Source organism: Carassius auratus, chromosome 19 (genome assembly GCF_003368295.1).
Source record: "Carassius auratus strain Wakin chromosome 19, ASM336829v1, whole genome shotgun sequence".
Taxonomy (NCBI): Eukaryota; Metazoa; Chordata; class Actinopteri; order Cypriniformes; family Cyprinidae; genus Carassius; species Carassius auratus.
In genome coordinates, this window is record NC_039261.1 from 2,239,046 (window position 1) to 2,256,545 (window position 17,500).

Genomic DNA, 17,500 nt, shown 5'->3' on the forward strand with positions numbered 1-17,500 from the left:
CGGCCAATCAGAGTCAGAGGAGGGCGGGTCTCTTGGCAGAGAGTCCATTTGAAAGAATGGCACTTTATAATAAGGTTAATTTATTAAACATTAGTGTATTAACTAACATGAACTAACAATGACTAACACATTTGTAACATTATTTATTAATCTTTGTTAATGTTAGTTAATAGAAATAAAGCTGTTCATTGTTTGTTCATATTAGTTCAGTGCATTAACTAATATTAACAAGATTGTCAAGTATTATTAAATGTGGAAATTAACATGAAAAGATGAACAATTGCTGTATAAGTGCAGATCATTATTAGTTATTGTTAATTAATGTAGTTAACTAATGAGCCTTATTTTAAAGTGTTCCAGTTAAGGTGTACATTCAGACAAAAGCATTATTTTAATAAGATATAAGATAGATATATTTAATAATAAAAATATAGTGCCTAAGTGAAGCAAATACACAACTTAACTAATTTAAATGATTACATTATTCAAAAGGCTACTGTAGAATTAACAATAGACTATATTAAATAGATTAACTTACCAATAATAATAAATAAATAAATAAAAAAGTGTGTGTTTTACATGAATTTAGAAATGTTTATAGATCTGTTATTGGATGTTTGGATGGTGTTACTGTCTGCAAACAATGACAAATATTTTATCCAAAATCTGTGTTCATGCCACCTTATACAATTACTTAAGATTATTAGCAATTAATATTTTTATGAAAGTTAGGATTCCCTTATTTTTCTCTATTGAAGGAGGCAACCCTAGAGGTACCTGACTAACTTTCTCCACTGGACACGAGATGCTTCGATCGGGAAGGTGCTTTAACATATATTAAGCTTTCATATTTTAGTTTATTATTCCAAATGTATCCAAACGGACAGAACACATCGTACAAAGGTTGGACTGAAGTATCTGCGCATGTGGTATTTCTGGTGACAGAGACAGTTTAATAACGATCAGATCGTTACCTGGCGTCCGCGTCGCGCAGCGCGTCGAGCAGTGACGCCTCTAACCCCGCGCTGCTGCTCATCATCCGCTCAGAGGCGTTCAGGCTCCCTGGAAGACTTTCTGACTGAGCTTTCTCCTAGTTCATCCTCAACAACTCTGTTGTCATCCAGAACAAACTTTCCCTCCATTCGCCGTGTTCCGCCCCGGCCACATGCTGCAGCGCCGCCCGCTGTCACGGAGGAGCGTCACGGAGGAGCGTCACGGAGGAGCGTCACGGAGGAGCGTCACGGAGGAGCAGGGTTTCATATTTAATTGAAGCCCCCCTGGGCGTCACCATTGGCTAGCGGACCCCCACCTGCTGTTAGCATCCCATTGACTCCCATTCATTTTGGCGTCACTTTGACAGCGAATAACTTTACATCTGAGGCGTTTAAAGACTCCATTTGTTCATTAATTATTTCTAAAGTTCACAGAAAATGTATGAAAGGCTCCATTACCTTGTATCTTATGGTATGGTCCCGTAGAAGCAGTTTTTGTAAAATAAATAGGCTAACGATTGCGTCATAACCAGCGACTCTCTGTGGCGCAGTAGATAAATTACCGTATGGACAGGAGGAGAAGCGCACAGACAATCTTCTACTGTCTATGAGGCTATCAGGGGACGCGGAGGCATGAAGTCAAGGGAGATAATTAATCAGAAAATATCCCCACAGTCACCAGATCTCAACCCAATCTTTGGGATGTGGTGGAACGGGAGCTTCGTGTCCTGGATGTGCATCCCACAAATCTCCATCAACTGCAAGATGCGATCCTATCAATATGGGCCAACATCTCTAAAGAATGCTTTCAGCAGCTTGTTGAATCAATGCCACGCAGAATTAAAGCAGTTCTGAAGGAGAAACACAGTTTTAGTATGGTGTTCCTAATAATCCTTTAGGGGAGTGTAGATGTAGGCTAATGAAATCCCTCTTGTTCTTGATTTAACTGATCTATAGACACTTTCTCAGTGATGAGGAGCTAATGCTATTTATTGACTTTAATAAAGCATTCGATACAGTGGAACACAAGTTCATGTGCATTTGTGTTTTGAGAGATGTGATGACAGCTGTGTTGATGTGATTCTTCTGGAGGATTTCTTCTCCCTCGTCTCTCATCTTCTTTTCCTCCTCACAGATTCTTTCTCTTAATGGAAATATCAATTCTTTTCAAGGTATCGACATGTTTGGGAATTAATTAACTAATTGTCAGCTGGCTGATGACACAACACTCTTTAAAGAAAATGCTGCAGAGGTTTAAAGCATTAAGTCCCATAAATAATTTAGCTAGAGTTATCGGCTCAAGCTTAATATTAGCGAATGTGAGATATTTGGTCTTGAAAGTATGAATCTTGAAGAAATTGATGGCATCCCTGTTAAAGAGGATCTTGGTGTAAAACTCTGCTAAGATGAATCTTATTGTGCTTCTCTCTATTTTGATCAGATCCTCTACAGAAGAAGAAAGACTGACTCTCAGTTACAGAGAGATTTGTTCATTTATGGTCATGTATTCTTGTCTAAATCTGAAGGTTTGTCAAGCCCTGCCCAAGACATTTACTAAAGAGTTTGACTAGTTATTACTTGATTTTATTTGGGGAAACAAACTTCACTATTTAAAGAATAAAACAGATTATGATTAGTGTGGTGTGGATGCTGGCGAATTTACTTTGAACAACACTTAAAAAATGGTTGAAAATGTATATAAAAAAATAATTGATTGAAAAGTTTTTTCTTCGATGTAGCTGTAAAATATCTGTCAGATGATCTTATTTTCACAGGAAAGCACTTTAAACACAACTTCTCTCCGTCACTCATTTAGTATACGGCTCATTCCTGTTATACACTGACTTTTATGATTTATTTAATCATATTTTCTCTAAAATGAGTCATATATTTATGAGATATGGCTTAAATTGTATATTTAGGTCTTCTTTATCACTTAAACAGGGATAACAGAAATCATAGATACTATTTAGTATTTTACACACCTTTTCGTTGATATATGCATTCAATTTTAGTATGTCCTCCATGCAAGTAATCAATTTCCACAATAAATATATACCATAAAATGTTTGTTTTTTTGCCTCTAATCATACATATGAATATATTTATTATTATTCTTTACAATTTTCTTCAATTACCATGCCCCTGAAGTCATTTTATTTTATATAGAGACTGAGCGTGGAAATATTACAATATTTAATACAGTTTACGCAGCATCCATTTTTCCCCATCATAATTATCATCATAATAAAAAACACTAAAACTGTCATCACTGTCCATTACTTTTCCTTCTTGTGGAGGTTTTTGTGGTGGTTTGTTAATCTAATTAATCCAAATGATTTATAACATCTTTATTTTTAATCAAATATAAATAGAAAAATAATTGATTCTGTCTGTCCTCTTTAATTATTTCTCTATTCCTCTGAACAGATAATGGTTTTGCCCCCGTGATTGATTGTGATAAGGAGCCGGTGGAGTATCACTTCTGTCCAAACCAAACTAAAGAAGAAGCTAAATAAATATTATAGTAAATATCAATATAAAACTGCCAGTAGATGGCGCCAAGCACTGTTCTATTGAGATTACTGATGTTCAACTCAGACTATTGCAGTTGTTCTTCTGGAGCTGTGTTATCATCGACTGTTGTGTGAAATGCCACTCATTCATTTATAGATTATTTACAGGCTTTCTGCTTTACTAAAAACTGTTCATTACAGAAACATTCAAACACATACGTATACACTTGTGTTTTACTAGGTATTTTTCCTCAACTTTTCTCAGTAGGCAATTACTTATCATTATATTTCATTATATATATATATATATATATATATATCTGTTACTCAGAAGTGAAACATTATGTGAATTTAAAGTGGCAGCGTTACAAATAGAAATGGGTAAAGCCTTAAAACATTTTTGGGGGAATATAAATATAAATCTGGAAATACTGAACACTGTAACATAATGTTTTATATGAAATCAAGGTTAGATGGTAAGATGTAAAGAGATTTATTAACATTTTGGGAGCTCTTAGTCAGTATTGTGTCACAGATTAAACAAAAAGAGTGTCTTTTAAAGCTGCTCACATGGATCCTGTTAAAGTGTTATCCTCTGCTCTTTCTGTACGTGTCAGGCGCTTCAATGACCTTCTTCTCGATCTTCTCTCTCTGGTCTGGCACCAGCTTCTCTTGACTCAGTCATCAAGGTCATATTTTACGTTAAAGAAAGAAACGTTGTCAGCCAGTCGTGCAGGTACTTTTTCTATATTTATTTGACTATTTGATTGTTTGTTTGTTACACATCCATTCTCCAAACTTATATTTTTCCAAACGTATATGTTATTTCCCTTGTATGTTCTGTTTTAAAAACTGCAAAGAAAGAATTTCATGGACATTTGAACACCATTGTGGACATCTGAAGCTTTAAATGAAAAAGTTAATATTTAGTATCCAGTAAATGCACGTGCTCATTACACGCGCTGACAGAGAGTGTCAGAAAGAGGTGTATTAATATGTTTTTATGAAACAGGTCAGCTAGGCTGTAGTTCATCTTCTGCAGCGCTCAGACTGAAGGGTTTGTGTGGTGCTGTAGGAACGCTGAGCACTAGGTGGCAGCACTCTCCTCGAGCGCCTCAGCTCCACACAGAAACCGCGCGAGGAAGAGCGCCAGCCTCCCAGAATGCACTGCGGTCCGTCAGAATTGCCAGTCATCTTCGGCGTGTATTCAAACGCTCCGTCAACTTCTTATTTACCCGCGATTGTGACATTCTGCGATCGAGCTCCAACGACTGCGCTGAGACATGAAAGAAGCGACGGCAAAGCGACGCGAGAAACCCCGCGCGGAGAAAGAGAAGAGCGGCGCGGACCCGCAAGATGTTGAGATGAAGGAAGAGGATCCGCGCGCGCCGCGAGAGCAGGACCAGCTGACGCTCGACGGTCTGAACAACACACACACACACACACACACACACATCATTATTATCATAAATATCAGTCACGACACGAGCACACGCTCGTTTACCGGTCACACCACACGGACATCTGACAGTGATGACCTCGAATCTGTGATCTGCCGTGTGTTACCCGACCATTCTGACCAGAACCAGTCCAATAACCGCCAGTGTAGTGATGCTTCAGAGTGTAGTGACGTTATAGAGTAGTGAGAGTGGTTACAATGTAGTGACGTTACACAGTAGTGATGTTACTGTGGGCCTTCTCTTCTGTGGGGTGACCATCTTTCTCATGAGACTGTTTACTTTAGCTGTGGAACTTGCTAATTAGGAAATTATTAGGAAAGGCAATCAGCAAAGATTCACTAAAAACCCCTTACACCTGGGTGAAGCTGAATCACGAATGATTCATGAGAACATAAACACATTTATGTAGATCGAGGGCGCATTCCCTTCAAAAACACAGCAGTCAACCCTCTATAGTGCGAGTAAATCTTCACTCTGAGCGACTAAATGATGTATAATATTAGCCAAGTGCTAATGAATTCTCAAAATAGGCTGGAATGATTTGTCACTCTAAACTACGCACAAATCTAGTGACGCCTCTCCACGCGCAGTGTTCAAAACAAGCAAGAGAAAAAGATGAAGTTCAACCAGTCAGAGCGTTGTTTTGTTTATTTTGCATTTAAATAATTTCTGCGTTAAATATTATTTCTCTTGTAGTAGCCTATAGATTATAGACCGTTACTCACAACTCACATTTTGTGCAGAATCTTTTATTCTTTAAAATCTCCAATGAACGCTGTCTGTAAGTGTTTAGAAGCTTCTGTCAGCTCTCTACTACAGTCTTGACCCATTCCTCGCCTGAAAAAGATTTCAGATCACTGATAATCTTTGGTTTTCACATTGCCACTGCTTTCTTCAAATTCAACCAGATATTTGCAATGAGAATTAAGCCTGGAGACTGAACAGGTCACTCAAGCACATTCTGTGACTGATCCCTGAACCAAGCAGAAGTAGATTTGGATGTGTACTCTGGGATGACTGTCCTGCAGGAAAGTCCATTGATCATCAGCTTCAGTTTTTGCATCACAATTCTTGTCAAAATGGCCTGACACTTTAAAGAATCCATGATGTCCTTCAAACAGTCATGATTTCCTCTTCCTTCGGCAGTAAAGAAACCCCATAACAGGACTGATCCACCTCCAGGTTTGAGGATGGAGATGGTGTTCTTCTGCTTATGAGCTTTGCCTGGTTTGCAGCACACACCGCTGATCCATGGGCCCAAAAAGATCCAGTTTGGTCACATCACTCCATATTACATTCAGCTCAGAGCTCCACAAGTCCACCCTAGGGCTGGGATAAACGATTATTTTTTAAACGATTAATCTAACTATTATTTTTTCGATGCATCGATTAATCTAACAATTAATTTTTTCAGACCCATTCAATTTCGATTATCTCCCCATTAATTGACTACTAACAGTTTATACATGTTGATTTACATATCTGAATGAAAAAAACATGAGTTCCTTAACATTGCAATATATGTTTATTGCTCTTAAAATTACAAAATAAAAGACTGATTAAGAATGCATTACTTTGCACTTGTATAGAGATAGCATTCAATTCAAGCCTTGAAAACACAGCTTACTGAAACAAGCTTACTGAACACATAGGGCCTAGCTTACTGAAAAAAAGTGCTTCTTACAGATGAAAATAACAACAACTTGATGTCTAGCATTCAATAAAAAAGGTCACCCAAAATACTTGTTTAGAGCAATTGAAAGAATACAGTAACCAATGTTAACTTGAGGGCTTTAAGCTAATACAGAAAGTGCTTTTCCAAAAAAATAATTAACAAAAAAGTAACAGTGGGAGCCAGCAGCCTGTCATGGAGGGAAAAAAAATCTCCGAATGCTCCACGTGAAACACGTTCCGCCCTTTTTCTATCGTTTCTAATGATTTTGGTTAATATTCAGCAGGGAGAGAGAGAGAGAGCAAGACAGCGCTCGTGTTGTTTGAAACCGTGGGTGTGCGAGCACAAAAAAAAAGATCAATGCAGTAAACCCCCTGGATTGGTTATATAACGTTGGACAGAATGTTGATCCGGCCATCGCGTATATTCAGCGCACATAAGGTAAACGTTTTTTAGAGAAATAAAAACAGGTCGACGAATCGATGCGCATATTTTGCGTCGACGTATTTTTTGCGTCAACGTCATCAATGACCTTGACGCGTTGTCCCAGCCCTAGTCTACACAAATGTATTTTATCAAGTTCAAGTTGTCCTTTGTTCTTCTTGATCAAGAGTGGTATTCATCAAGATGTCTCAACATAAAGGCAATACTTGTCTAGTGTTCTTCTACACACTGCTTTGAAATGGGTTTCCTCCTTTCATCGGGTCATCTTGCAAGTCTTTGGCTTAACATTGCAGATTTTTCTCAGTTGCTCTGATTAAACATTTTATGATATTGTGCTTTTTCTTCCACAACCTCAAAGATTTTCTGCTAAAACACACTTTAAGCTAAGAAATAAGGCTGAGAGCTGTGTCTCTAGGAACTTTCAGTGTCTTGGACATCATCATATAGCCTTAGCCTTTCTAAAGTACTACGATATTCTCTTTAGCTTTTGTGAGATCTCTGTTGACACTTTTGCTACTCAACTTCAACACATGCATGGGCTAACTGTATGTGTAACGGCTCAAGCTAATTCTGTTTTTAAAGTCCACATGAAATCAAAATTGACTATTTACTTTGTTCGCCTAAATTGATCGTTTTGTGCTGAACAATTCATCCATGTGAGTCAATCCACACACAAAAAATTTTGGCTTCATAATCTTTAATCAAAATCTGAAAAAGCCCCTCCCCTCTGCATTGGAGGACCTTCACTGATGACGTAGGCTTGAGGAATTGGGCGTCTGCTTTAGGGATGTCAAATTTCGATTATTTCCATGATCGATCGTCGTTTAAATTAACGATCAATTAATCGATTAATCGTTAACCATAATACTGCAAAATGCGTCTATTGTAGGCACGCAGTCAGCGGTATGACAGGATGTGCAAAAGCCACACACACACACACACAAAACGCTTTCTCACTTGAATTAAAGAGGTTTTAGTCTGAATAAAATGCTAGTAGCAGGATTATAAAATGAATAGATGCGATTATGATCATTTGATAAAATGAAGAGAGCGCGCCATACTTTTGAGGTCATTTTACTTTGTTGACAGTTTCCAATCCCGCACGGAGAACGCTGAACGCGCCTCTTGAAATGGTTTTGTGGTGCTCGTTGTTGTATTTTAAAGCACAATTGCAATGTTTTCAACTGACATTATTGTATAAAATTATCCGAAATGTGGAGCGCGTGTGACTGCGCTGCACATTAAGTGAACTACATCGGCGCTGCTGCACCAAAACACAGTTGCTCACATTAATTTGATCCTGCTGGATTCTGTCCTAGAAAATGTCAGATTTTTAAAAATCCGGCATACAGCGCATTAGATCGTGACAGTGCATGCGTGCACACGAGGATGAGCGAGCGCGGATTTGGCTAGATTTATTTGGAGGTTATTGCTCATGTCTCATTCGGCACAAATCGAAATGTTTCCATATTCGCAATGTATTTGAATGTTAAACTATTATTTATTATGTAAACTAGGCTTGTACTTAACACGCATTCGCATATAGACGGAAAAGATGATCCTCTTCATATGAGCAAAAACGTCCTTGGCATAACAGCAGAGTGGACCGGTATACTACGGTCTATTTAAACTGACCAGTGTAACCTTTTAATGTTTAGTTGACATTTTATTTTGATAATGAACAGACTGCGATGTAAGTTTGAATCGCTAGAATATACGTGTGCAGCAGGCTCCGGCGCGATCGAAACAGCTGAGACATTAAAAAAATATATATTTTTTCCGCAAAAGTGTTTACTTTCATTTGTGCACACTCCCAATAAAAACAGAAGATTTGTGCTCTTGTAAAATAAAGCAAACAAACAGAATGCGTTGTCATCCTTTTTTTTTTTTGTGAATTTATGGAGCGCCCACACTTCTGTTTTAAATCCGTTAATCTTAATTAGCCTATTTAAGTCGGATATATTTCGCATAGCCTATTAAAAAAAAAAAAACAAAAAAAAAACATGAAAACAAATTGTTATTTTTATTTTGGGCCTATTACTTAGTAGGCTATAAATTTTCCTTAAAGCATCCCATTTTGTCCCAGGGCTTAGAACCTGTGCCCTAGTCAGGTCCATGCAGAAACTTGTGAACGATGCTCGGCGTCACCGTTTAGTGACAGCAGTGAATGCTCCAGGAATGTGTCGGTCACAGCGCCTATTAATCGCCGTTTTGAATCCAGCAATTATTTATTTAGAAATTATAAGATCTGATTATGACAAGTGTGGTATAAAAGCTTTGTTTATTAGAGGAATAATAGATTAACTGGAAAATGTTAGATCGCGACCATGCTTTTGGACCCCATAGTCTTCATTTACGCGGCTTTGTTCTGGTTTGCCGGTTGGTCACGAATTTCCACAAATTCAGTATATTTAGGCATTGTTTCTTTTCCTAAATCTTCATAGTCTAACCCTCTAATTTCCCAGGTTTATTTTATTATCTTTCGCTTTTAATAACTGTTTTCGCATCTCTTACTGTGGTAAACATGGGAAGGGAAATTAAAGATTTCATGAATTAAGAATTCGTTCGATTTATTAATTTGTTCCCTTATTTCACTTAAATCATGGGTTATTTAGGGAACAAAATTAATGAAACATGGACAATTGCCACATTAATAATTCGTAGGAATGAATTAACAAGTTGTAGGAATGAATAGACTACCTGTCCTGTCACTGTGTCCCGCAGCCCTGCAAAGCGCACGATATAAAACAGTTATCTGATGAAATGATTAGTAACTACATTTCTATTGCATTTAATGTTGAAGAACTTTTATGTTGTTTCTATTTTAATGTACTTTAAAGTTTAAATCACATTAAAAGCTTAATTTGTACATTGTGAATGAATGATGATGCTTTTATATATCGTCACCGTCACTCACAGCCGCTTGCACTTGTTGAGTGCGCATGAGCCGCACGCAGCCCAACACTGAATCGGTTAACCGACCATCGATAGCCTTAATCGATTGCATCTCTTATCGACAATTAATCGATCATCGATTAATCGTTGACATCCCTAGTCTGCTTAATCCGTAACCACGCCCCTCCAACCGACAGTAGACAGGCTGCCTGTGTGTTTGCCAGCATTGACAGCGCGTGAAAGGAGAGATGGCGAGGAGGTGCATCTTTGGTTGTGGAACTCCCGGAACACTTTTCCCTTTCCCTAAAATTCCCTCGTTACGGTCCAGATGGCTCGATTCGTTACATTTCGAAGAAGGAGGGATAACAGAGTGGTCATGGATGTGCTCCAAGCACTTCACGCGCGGATGCTTCAAAAATTGGACAAAACACGAAATGGGGTTTGTGAGATATCTGTCATTAACAGATAACGCTGTCCCGTCAGTGTACACCGTTGGTACCTCACAAAGTTTGACGACGAGGAGTTGAAATGAACCATGTCTCATGCAATTGAACACACCTACTTATCTAGATCCAATCAGGTGCTAGTTGGAAAATAAGCCACGCCCACTATTCTCCTCATTTATTATTCCGTTTCTCTCGAAAATACGTCACAACACTGGAGAAAAGTCGTTTTTTTTTTCACTTCCGTTTCACGGGGACTTTAATAGAGTTTCTAAAAGCTTAATTGTGTTTTGAGACTGTTTTATTCCCCACCATGCAAATAAGTGATTTAAAAACAGCAATGTTGAATAGGGGTTGAATAATTATGACATAGCAGTATTATTAAAAAATCTTATAACTCTTATAAAATATTAATATACTGACAATCACAATGCAAAAACATAAGGCGAAAGAAAGTGGACCTTACAGGAACAAGCTCACACCAAGCGCAAAACAGCGCTGTTTGGAGAAGCTCTCAGGCATCCGAAATATTGACCCATACGAGCTCCCTGCAGCGGCACAGAGACCTGAACCATATACCTCAGTGCACACATATGGACATTGGGAATTATATTGTTTATAATGTAAGTCACTTTGCATTCACGCTGTTAATGGCTTTAATCTAACCCGGACATTTACATCTCGCAATCACACATTTAACTACCCTAGCTAACCCAGAACTGGTTTGTCCACTTTGCAGCCCACAACACAAAAACCTGGTACAGTATGTGTCACTGGGTTAAAATCTAATTATAACTAAACATACACAGCTTTAGCCTACATCAAAACATGTTGGAAACGTTCGTATACATTGAACATATCGTTACAATCTAGTGTTCAGTCGCAGTTAATTCTGAATGCAATGTAATTACAATACGCTAAAACGCATGTGAATAAACTTACTTTGGCCAGTACAACACTGTTTTCTTCACCTGCTGTAGATGGACCCAGCCACAGCAGAAAGCCTCGTAACTTTCCAAAGACTTGTGGCTTTTAAACTACTGCATTGTGTAGTAACTTAAACCAAAAAATATATAATTCCCAATGTCCATATGTGTGCATGGAGGTAAATGGTCCAGGTCTCTGTGCCGCTTGAGAGCTTCTCCAAATACCGCTGTTTTGCGCTTGGTGTAACCTAAAAAAACTGTATTCCACTGTTCCTATGTTTCCACCTGTATCGTGAGAGGTACTGCAGCAGTTTTTAACGCAGCAGTGACTTCCAGGCATGGTAAAACAGTGCAGAATAGCGAGAACCTCCTCTACTACCGAGTTAACAACACATGTAAACAATCCTGTTTCACCGCCGGTGTCCTGCTAACATGATGGAGACTGTGATATCGAGGGAGGGGCGACAACTCCTCACTCTCAATATATGTGTGTGTATGTGTATGTGTTTTTAGATTGCAGCGATACTATGTAATGTAATTTTAACCCTTTGTCTCACATAATATATGCCTGCATGCTTACATTCACTTTATTTGTTTAATCCAAATAGAAAATACCAAGATATAGGCTAATGTATACTGCAAATCAGCCAAAAAATACAGAGATGATAATTTTTGCTTCTATTGCTCAGCCTTATCCAGAAGTGTGCTGGAGGCTTTTAATGTAGCTGGTGTCATCTACACACATTAAACTCTGAGGAGTGAAGCACTGACAGACGACGCTCATGGAGACACTGTAAAGTGATGGCCAGGCTTTTAAACACATTTCAATAGGTTTAACATTAGATTTCCTTAAACTCAGTCACTAAGTCAGCCATGGTTGTTATTGTAAGACACATGTTAAAACGATGATAGAGCAGTGTTAACTGTTGTTTAGCTTCCTCTGAATGTGAGCGTGTGATAATGGAAGCGGTCGAGTGGATGATGAGTGTGTGTCTGCTGCAGAGATCAAGGAGCACGTGAAGCAGATCGAGAAGGCCGTGCAGGGGAAGGAGCCACGCTTCGTCCTCCGTGCCCTGCGAGCTCTGCCCTCCACCAGCCGTCGTCTCAATCACAATGTGCTGCACAAAGCTGTGTCCGGGTTCTTCACCTCCAACGCTGCCAGCAAAGAGTTCCTGCTGGGCTTCCTGGACCAGGTACAAACACACCCCTCTGTTCCTCGGTCTACGTGTTGAAATCAGCAGTTGGTCTGTATGTGTTCAATCGTATTGAAGACTGATACACAGGGCTCCAGCCAGTGTGAGTCTCCATCAATCGCTGTCAGAACCACTCGCTTCACTCTGAATGAATCTGATAAACTCCTCGATTACACGTGCAGTATGACAGCTAGCGCTTTAAAACACTCTTTCAACTGTGAAAATTTCCCTACTGCAGTCTAAAGCATAAATAAAATACCTAATAACTTATGAAATGTACGTTTTCAATAATTTTACAGTGCAATTGTTTTACAATATATGTCTGTTACTGTCATCATCGTCGTTGTTATTATTATTATTATATTCTAATTGGATTGGCTTCCTAAAACATCAGTGTGAATATAATTTAGACTGAGACGAAGTCTGGAAAATGATTCAATATCAGTATGTATCGCAATATTATTTTTTTCAATAACGGTGATATAATTTTTAAACCCATTTCCCATATTTGGATATACAGTGTTTCCCATTCATTGGTCTGTTTGTGGCGTTTGACTTGGTTGAATGAAATCAAACCTCCTCTGGGGAAAGGTTTGGATCTGATCTCTGCTGCTCTCACAGCGCCTCCTGCTGGAGGACAGTCAGCTTGCATCTCCAGCGTCAGGTTTTACTTGTTTGGCTAATGCTGGGTCCACACCAAAAGATCAGCAATCCTGATGTGTGGGGGAGCCCCGAGGACAAACACACGCACGCTCTGGAGATTATCATGTGAAGCGAAACAATATCCAAATGTATGATACTCTGGAAGACCAATGGTGAATTTGAATAGGAGCTGTCCTAACTCAGTCAGTGTATTTACATTTTAGCCTGTAAAAATCAGTTTAGCGTTGTGTTCAGCACTGTTACTGCTGGATGGATTAATGGATTTATAGTCAGGCGCACCGGCGGGCAGCTAAGCATTGTTGCTGAACTCCCTCTGAGCCAGTGCTGCCAAGCCCAGCTGCTTTTACTCTGTTGCAGCAGGATGTTAAAGCCATAACGTGATATTTAGCCCCGAAAGTGTCTTTTAGCAGGGGATCGCCCCTGAAAAGGGCTTGTTGGGCTGGTTTTGAGTAGTAATTGTGTGGGTTTTGCTGTGAAAACCTGTCAACCCTGCTCTGAGGCTGTGAGAGACGGAGCAGCTCACACTCTCATCAGAGGCTTGTTCACACACAGCTTCAGCTAAAAACAGCCCGTAACGATTTACCCTACCAGAACTGATGCCGGAAAGTTAACACATTCAGAAGTGCAACAAGTCATTTACATGTGAAAGTAGAAACACGTTTAATTCAGACCAAACTTCTCTATCCAGTATCCAATATATCAATATCCTCCACGATATCATGTCTTCTTAGGCCCCGTCCACTCGGAGACACATTTCTGTGAATACGCACAGGTCTTTTATCAGGTAGCCGTTTCATCCACACAGATCCAGGGTTTGGGAGAGTGAAACAGATATTTTTTAAACTCCCAGAGTGGATAAATTAGAAAATGCTGCCTTTGTGTTTTCATCTGGACGAATCGGTTTATTTTCTGAAACGATGACATCATCAGCCCACATCTCGCCCCTAGACACCCCTACGTCACGTAACAGCAACAAAAACATGAACACACACTGAACGATTGTCTTTATTAACCAGGGTTCCCACGCTTCTTGAAAGTACTTGAATTTCAAACCTATGGATTCAAGGCCTGGAAAGTACTTGAATTAAATTTTGAAATCAGTTTTGTTCATGCTGCTATTTTTTTTAAATTGTCCAATATGTGCTTCTGTCAAAAACAACTATACACGGGGGTTATCTGTTCGATCTCTGACGCGATCGTGCGCAGCACCGCAAAGTTGATTCTGTGCTTGCTTGATCAGTTTTTTTTTTGATGTTGTAGATTTAAGTAGCAAATGAGAATAGCTAAAAAAAATCAATGCACATATTTTGAGACAAAGCTCTTCTTTATGTTTTTCAGTTTTGTTTATGATAATTAAAGCAACGGTTTTTAAATGACGAAATAATATGTAAATGTATCGTATTTGGGGTAAAAAAGCGCCCCCGCTGTAGCGACTAAAAGCGCCATGATTAACATGATCATAAATAGACTGCTGACTTTTCCATTTGTTGACATTATATGGTTAGATTCAGATGCTAAATATATTATGTTGGGAGTCCTTGGAGATAATCGCCATGTTTAGAATGAAACCATCATTAAAAACATGATATTAATGTGTACACGCCGCACGATTCACATGGATGATTATATATCTATAGCGTGGGCGTGGTCGCATTAGAGTTAGTGAAGACGTGAAAGACTGGACATAGCATTGGTTTCATATGGATTGCTTTATTACTTAATATTTGTTGTCGATCTGACTTGCTTAGTTTAAAAGTACACATGTCAAGATTTCTATAGAAATATTTAGAGTATTTGTTGAGTTTCAGTTCATTTTAATGACGCATTTCTAAATGAAGATCACGCAAGACCAAGGCTGCAGACAGCGCACTGTTTTCTTTATTTTATAAATGCACAAAGTTTCTCATTATGTGTGTATACAAATAAAAGTAGACCCTTTAAAGATTCGATCGATGCATTGCTCTTAATCTGTATGATCAAAACTGAATGTGCAATTTAAGTTCTTTTCGCTGATATGCCACAACACCTATACGCATAGACTGAATTTTTTTTTTTTTTTTAAATGTGCAGAAAATAGTACAAACTCTGCTAAAGTGATTGTTTGGACAAGTATTAACTTAAACATTATATTTAAAAAAAGCATTATTTTAGCTTAAAGGGATAGTTCACCCAAAAATGAATATTATGTCATTAGTAACTCATCCTCATGTCGTTCCAAACCCGTGAGACCTCCGTTCATCTTCAGAACACAGTTTAAGGTATTTTAGATTTAGTCCGAGAGCTCTCAGTCCCTCCATTGAAGCTGTGTGTACGGTATACTGTCCATGTCCAGAAAGGGAAGAAAAACATCATCAAAGTAGTCCATGTGACATCAGAGGGGCAGTGAGAATATTCTGAAGCATCGAAAATACATTTTGGTCCAAAAATAACAAAAACGATGACTTTATTCATCATTGTCTTCTCTTCCGTGTCTGTGTGAGAGAGAGTTCAAAACAAAGCAGTTTGTGATATAATTCTAATATTCTGATTTGCTGCTAAAAAACACTTATGATAATGTTGAAAACAGCGGAGTAGATTTTTTTCAGGTTTCTTTGATGAATAGAAAATTCAGAAGAACAATATTTATTTGAAATAGAAATCTTTTGTAAAATTATGTCTTTATCATCACTTTTGTTCAATTTAAAGAATCCTTTCTAAATAAAAGTATTCATTTCTATAATTTATTTTCCAAAAAACTGACACATTTTTTTTTTTACTTTTGAATGGTATTTGAATGGCTTTTTGAATGGCTTTTTGTTTCACATAAATGTGAATTGATTTTGATTTTTTGATCCTTCTATTCATCTAAGAATACTGAAAAACTTACTCATCTGTTTTAAATATTGATCATCTGGCAACCAAAAACACACTTCTTTTGTGACATTTGGCGACCTCTCTTTCTCTGCTCCGACAGCGCCTCCTGCTGGCAGAGAGGTGATCTGCAGTCTGTGGGACACACTGCTTCAGAATGGAGTTTTGAGCCATGGATTATTACTCTATATTGGGCTACTACTATTACTATCTTGTACCCTGCAATCATTTGGTCAAACTCACTTCTATGAGTTGAATGAAAAAAAATAGAAAATTGGGCAAATATATGTTAAAAAAAGTTGGCATCATTTATTGGCCATCAGTTATCGGCTGCCCTGATTTCTAAATATGGACATCGGCTAATACATGTGCATCTGTTTCCCTGCTCAAGCTACTGCTAATGCTAAATGTTTAATTCCAAAACACACAGCTTCTAATATTGTTAAAAAGAATAACTAATGGTCATTATTCCAGTGCTACTAAATCAGGTGCGGGTGTTTCTATGTGCAGAAGAGAAGGAGCTCTCTGGAGAACAGTTAATGTTGAGCTCTGGGTCTGTTGTGTGTTTGTGCTTCAGCCGCTGGAGAAGGAAGGAGATGTTCAGTTCAGGCCACGCACGGGGAAAGCTGCGGTGACACCACTCATCCCAGAGGTGGAGGCTTATCTACAGCTGCTGCTGGTGATCTACCTCACCAACAACAAACACTACGCCCAGGTCAGAAACACTCCCTGTGTGTGCACATAAGATACGACTCAGGCTAATCCTGCTAGCAGAGCTGGATTCCACTGCAGTCCAGCACATGAACAGCATGTTCTTCAGCTCTCTACAGATGATGAGGTTTGGTCTGATCTCTGTCCTCAGGCTCAGAAAGTGTCTGATGATCTGCTGCAGAAGATGGGCTCTCAGAACCGCAGGGCTCTGGACTTAGTGGCTGCCAAGTGTTATTACTATCACTCGCGCGTGTACGAGTTCCTGAACCAGCTGGATGTGGTGCGCAGGTGAGTGTCCTCCTCATGACCTTTGACCTCCGCTTCAGCTGGGCTGTTGTGCTCACTCTGCTCTCTGGTGAACACAGTTTCCTGCACACACGCTTGAGGACGGCTACGCTCCGTCACGACGCTGACGGCCAGGCCACGCTGCTCAACCTGCTGCTGCGTAACTACCTGCAGTACCATCTGTACGACCAGGCCGAGAAACTGGTGTCCAAGTCTGTGTTCCCTGAGCTGGCCAACAACAACGAGTGGGCGCGCTACCTCTACTACACCGGTGAGTGTGTGTCACGCATGCTATCTGCTATATGAATGCGGTCGCTGCTATCTGTGTTGTACATGAGAAAGGTCAGATGTCAAGCGAAACACGAGCGTGAAGGTCGTCTGAGCAGCGCAGTATAACCGTTCATCAGCTCGGACCGCGACACACCGGTGTGCAGTAACTCCAGCTGTGTA

At 39.1% G+C, this 17,500-nt stretch overlaps 2 protein-coding genes across 2 annotated transcripts in view; one reads left to right on the plus strand and one right to left on the minus strand.

Moving 5' to 3' along the window:
• Positions 1-1,206, minus strand: part of LOC113119130 (uncharacterized) — a 28,454-nt gene extending 27,248 nt beyond the window's left edge. The window contains exon 1 of the mRNA XM_026288355.1: positions 975-1,206. Within this exon, the coding sequence (XP_026144140.1) occupies positions 975-1,039 (65 nt within the window). The 5' untranslated portion in view covers positions 1,040-1,206. The remainder of the gene's footprint in view (positions 1-974) is intronic.
• A 3,442-nt stretch (positions 1,207-4,648) lies between these two features.
• Positions 4,649-17,500, plus strand: part of psmd3 (proteasome 26S subunit, non-ATPase 3) — a 22,636-nt gene continuing 9,784 nt past the window's right edge. Inside the window, exons 1-5 of the mRNA XM_026288356.1 lie at positions 4,649-4,927; positions 12,351-12,541; positions 16,632-16,769; positions 16,917-17,053; positions 17,131-17,321. Of these exons, the coding sequence (XP_026144141.1) occupies positions 4,792-4,927; positions 12,351-12,541; positions 16,632-16,769; positions 16,917-17,053; positions 17,131-17,321 (793 nt within the window). The 5' untranslated portion in view covers positions 4,649-4,791. The remainder of the gene's footprint in view (positions 4,928-12,350; positions 12,542-16,631; positions 16,770-16,916; positions 17,054-17,130; positions 17,322-17,500) is intronic.